This window comes from Engystomops pustulosus, chromosome 2, assembly GCF_040894005.1.
Source record: "Engystomops pustulosus chromosome 2, aEngPut4.maternal, whole genome shotgun sequence".
Lineage (NCBI taxonomy): Eukaryota > Metazoa > Chordata > Amphibia > Anura > Leptodactylidae > Engystomops > Engystomops pustulosus.
The window spans coordinates 54,140,158-54,144,810 of NC_092412.1; the positions used below are offsets into that span (position 1 = coordinate 54,140,158).

Genomic DNA, 4,653 nt, shown 5'->3' on the forward strand with positions numbered 1-4,653 from the left:
CATAAATACAGTAAGTGTTTTCATAGGAATAGATAATAGTGTATAATATAGCAACGTAGTATATTGAATGTGAACAGTATAGGATAGAATAGCAACAGAAGCAGAACATAGAATACAGTATGGGATGGCGTAGCAACATAAGCAGTATATAACATGAGAATATTATGGAGCAGTAAAGGGACTTTATGATATTTCTAACAATTATATACGTAATAATAAGACTAGGTCTGATGGATGATTATATATGCAGAATATACATATACGAGTATGTAAAAAGCAAGGAAAGAGATCTCAGCATCCAGAACAGAAAGAGTTAATATGAAGTGACACAGAAGGAGACTGAATGAATGGTATTGGCATTGATATCCCTGAAATATCAGATATTGACTCTCTCTCTTGTCTTTGCAGGGTGCACTGGCTGCATAGGAGGCTCCAGGGTGCAGGCAGGACTCCCCTATGGATGGAAGTAGGACAGGTAAGGGGTTACTATATATTTTAGAGCCTAGCTGCACAATATAGGATGTTGTATATGGAGAAGGAGGAGGTGTAGATTCTCCACCCACCTCTTGTATCCATCAACCACTTCTATATCTTCCATTTTGCAGTCTCCAGATAAACACTCAGTGCATAGGGCAAGATGAGTGAATGGCTGCAGCTCTAGAGGAGATCACAACACAACAACAAACATGCAGAAGGCAGAATGACATTAGGAATCAGCTTTAGGTTCCTTATCCGGGGAGCAGCATGGGGCTTGTGATTGGCTCCTAGAGTCACATGGTGAAAGTAACTTTACGGGGTCGCCAGCTAGTAGGAGGGCTTTATGGAGCAGAAAAACGACAAAGCGAGAAAAATTATTTTCCACTCCAGAAATTAATGATCATGAGTTCGTATTTGATGGACTCTAACTACATCGATCCGAAATTTCCTCCATGCGAGGAATATTCGCAAAATAACTATATCCCAGATCACAGTCCGGAATATTATAGCCGGTCCAGGGACACTGGATTCCAGCATCACCACCAGGACCTGTACCCTCCAAGAACAGCCTACCCTGAGCGCCAGTACAGCTGTGCCAGCATCCAGGGTCCTGCTGCCACACACCCCAGGGTCCATGGACAAGCTCACCTTGTAGGCAAAGCCCAGATCTGTGAGCTGCCAACCCCACCATCCCTGGCCAACCCCACCACCACCTCCAGCACTCCATCCCCTGCACCCCCAGCCTGCAACCAGCCTAACCCCGAGCATCCCAGCAGCACAGCCACCAAACAGCCCATAGTCTACCCCTGGATGAAGAAAATACACGTCAGTACTGGTAGGAAACTTTTCTTCTCCCTTCTCTTTTTTTTTAATGCTCAGAGAGTCTTTCGGTTAGCACAATTGAACTGGATTTACGACTAGGAATGGGTAATTACACCCACCATAAATTTTATAGCCTAGCCTGTCTGGGCTGCTGCAGCCATGTGCTTCATTCTGCTCTCTATGTAGAGAGAGGGAGAGAGAGGGAAAACTCCTATAGTGCATAAATAATTCAGCCACATTGGAGCTAAGGGAAGCCTCTTCCTAATACAACAGAAAGGACTGGAGTATTTTTTTTTGTTATATGAGACATTTAGCAGATGCCCCTTCTTATGTCTTCTATCTGTTGTCTCTGTGTCTCCCCTGCTATCCTTCTCTTCTCTTTACTGACTCTCTCTCTCTCTTCATTTTCTTTCTCAGTGAACCCCAATTACACTGGAGGGGAACCCAAAAGATCCAGAACTGCTTACACAAGGCAGCAAGTCTTGGAACTGGAGAAAGAATTTCATTATAACAGATATCTGACCAGGCGAAGGCGCATAGAGATTGCACACTCCTTGTGTCTATCGGAAAGGCAGATCAAGATCTGGTTTCAAAACAGGAGAATGAAATGGAAAAAAGACCACAGGTTACCCAACACAAAAGTCAGATCCAGCTCCTCTTCCAATGCTTCCAGTAACAGCATCATTGCTTCCAATTCTGCTCCCAACGAGGATCTAACGCAAAGCTCAACTCAGGATCAGCGAGAGGATATTACAAGGTTATAAACCCCCCCACAAATGACTCCATATTTATAGAATCTAATGATAATTATAATATTATTATTATTAATATATATATATTTTGGTTCTTGTAGTTTTTTGTCTTTCCTTTGAGAGCTCTTTTTGGATCTACAAAGAGGCTTTAAATGCATGTGACAGTGCATGGGATCAGGCTTTATGTCCAGTGTTGTTTTATGTTTCCTGTTTGTTTTTTGGACACTTTATTTATTTGAAAGGGAAGATATCTTTTTTTCTGAGATTTCCCTAAAATAAAATAATACAGGGTTTTACAGTTTTACCCTTCGCCTACGTGTTGACAATGGTAGAACAAAGCTAATCACCTTGGAGGTGGAACTGATATTTTTTTTTGTTCTTTTTTTTTTTTTTAATATAAACTATCATTATGATGTGATGAGCTTATTTAAGGATCGCAGCACATGAAATAGAAATGACCATAATGTGAAGCTATTGACAAGAAAGTTTGTCAGTCGAAACCGAGGATAGATCCCCTTTGTTGTGGTTTCTGTGTTTTTATGTTTCATTTTTTATTTTTATTTTGTTTTATGTTGGTCGAGACAATAATGTAAAAAATGCTGTAAACAGTCCTAGTGTAATGTGACCGTCTGTTTGTTCAATAAAACAGTGAGTGTGGTTTAGTTTATCCTGGTAAATGTTTTTTTTTATGTGCAACATTGTAGCAATATGTCAGCATTAGTGCAATAGGGATTGTGTAAAATCTTCAATTTTATATCTCATAGTTGTGAGTATTAATGCAATAGGGATTGTGTAGGATCGCCAATTTTCTATTTAATAGTTCTATATTTTACTGTGGTTATAGTTTATGTGGTGTTTCAATGGAGACACATTTATATATCTGTATCTATATCTATAATACAATGCAGGAGACTGTGCTTGTGCCCATGCTCCATCCCCCTACATTAGATACATATAATACTAGACTACAGTAACCTACCCTGAGCTTTCTGCCCTGGCAGAGCTTTGCAAGGCATCTCTTCAATGTAAATAGTAATGACCCCTCTGTGATCTCAGTGCAAAGGCCTAAAGGTTTCTATTTCAGCTATTTTGCGTGTTCTGTCCTATCTTTTGTAGCAGAAGAATGTCAAATTTCAGGTAGGCCCATTCCCTTTCAGGCAACATGACACAAAGCAGGCTCCAATCCTTGTGTAGAGGGTTAGTGTACTTATCACTGTGCAGAACAAAAACAAGCAGCCATTGTGGTTATCTTGTATCACTTCACTTTTCTTACATCTGCCTTGCAGTCAGATCAATTCTATTTATAGATTATTAATTATTTATTCGTTTAATTTGTAAATGTATTTATTTATTATTATTTTTATGATTTATTTTCGATTATTTCCATGCTGTTATTTATTTTGAGCACTGACACATACATAAATATTCGATGTTAAATATAGAAGACAATGTATTTCTGTTGGATTTGATGCAGCAATATATAAATAGTTTATATATTGGGGTGAATATATGTATATATATATATATATATATATATATATATATATATATATACATGTATATATATTCTTTTAAATAATTTATATATAGATAAAAAAGTGGATTTTTTCTATGTTTTTTTCTAGAATGTATTGATTTAGTCCTGACATAGTTTAGGGAGATTTCCATGAGTGTCTCTGGATGGAAGCTATCCCTCTCTGGGTCCCCTTCTTTCTCTCACTGTCTCTTTTGTAAACTGCTTCAAAATTTGATGAATTAAAATTGAATGTCGCAGGCTTGAATAAGATGGGGGACTTTTGTACTCTGTGTGTCTGCCCAGAAAGCAGCGGGTACATTAATCAAGTCCCCACTATAGGCTGAATATATTGAATTAAGAAATAAAATAACATCAGGTCTAGGTAGAAACATTAAGATTTGCTTCATTTTTAATATTGATTAAGATTGGTTAAAGCAGAATTGAAAATATTATTTTGTCCTTTTTTATGATTATATTTATTTTACCCTGGATTCCAGCCACACTGCTCCACAGTCATGGCAATGACACTTACACGATTCTTGGGTTGCAATTGTGTTATGAATGCATTAAACAGGGGCCACAGAAAAGAATGCAAAAAAAAAGCCTGCCTCCATCCCTAGTCTCCTCTGAGCTTTCTTTCCCAAGTCTCCTGATGCCTTCATGTTGAGAGTGTGAAAAGGTATTTTATTGAAGTTCTGGGGTAAACTGCAGCAACCAGAGTTCACGCAAAGGACGCATTTTCTGTGCCATTAACTTTATTTTAGGCTTGCAGGCTGACCTCTAAACCTCTCTGACCTATGCAGGTCTCCCAACGTGTATCCTCAGTGTTATTCTACATTCACTAAATATACATAGTACTAATACTTAATCTGTGCCTGTGACTTTTGATGTGAGTTCTGTATTAAGATCAGAACATAAAGATTTGTTAACAGTAAAAAAATGCTAAATTTAGAGGGATATAAGGATAAACAGATGACATGTGTTCAGATGAAAGGAAAGATGTCTCCAGTGTCAACCTGAAGTTATAAAACTCAGCTCTCAAGAGCATCTGAAGTGTTCTACTTTAAACAAAGTTGCAGCTGTAAG

At 38.1% G+C, this 4,653-nt stretch overlaps 1 protein-coding gene across 1 annotated transcript; it reads left to right on the plus strand.

Moving 5' to 3' along the window:
* Positions 1 to 599: 599 nt before the first annotated feature.
* Positions 600 to 2,718, plus strand: HOXC4 (homeobox C4). Its single transcript, XM_072134653.1, has 2 exons — positions 600 to 1,312; positions 1,717 to 2,718. The coding sequence occupies exons 1-2, from the start codon at positions 775 to 777 to the stop codon at positions 2,061 to 2,063; spliced, it is 885 nt and encodes a 294-aa protein (XP_071990754.1). The 5' UTR covers positions 600 to 774; the 3' UTR covers positions 2,064 to 2,718.
* The last annotated feature ends 1,935 nt before the right edge of the window (positions 2,719 to 4,653 follow it).

Excerpts from the sequence above, each read along its gene's own strand:
- HOXC4 (XM_072134653.1), top strand. The coding sequence starts at position 775 with ATGGTGAAAGTAACTTTACGGGGTCGCCAGCTAGTAGGAGGGCTTTAT. Across the intron at positions 1,313-1,716 it reads GAAAATACACGTCAGTACTG|TGAACCCCAATTACACTGGA; the intron begins GTAGGAAACTTT and ends TTTCTTTCTCAG.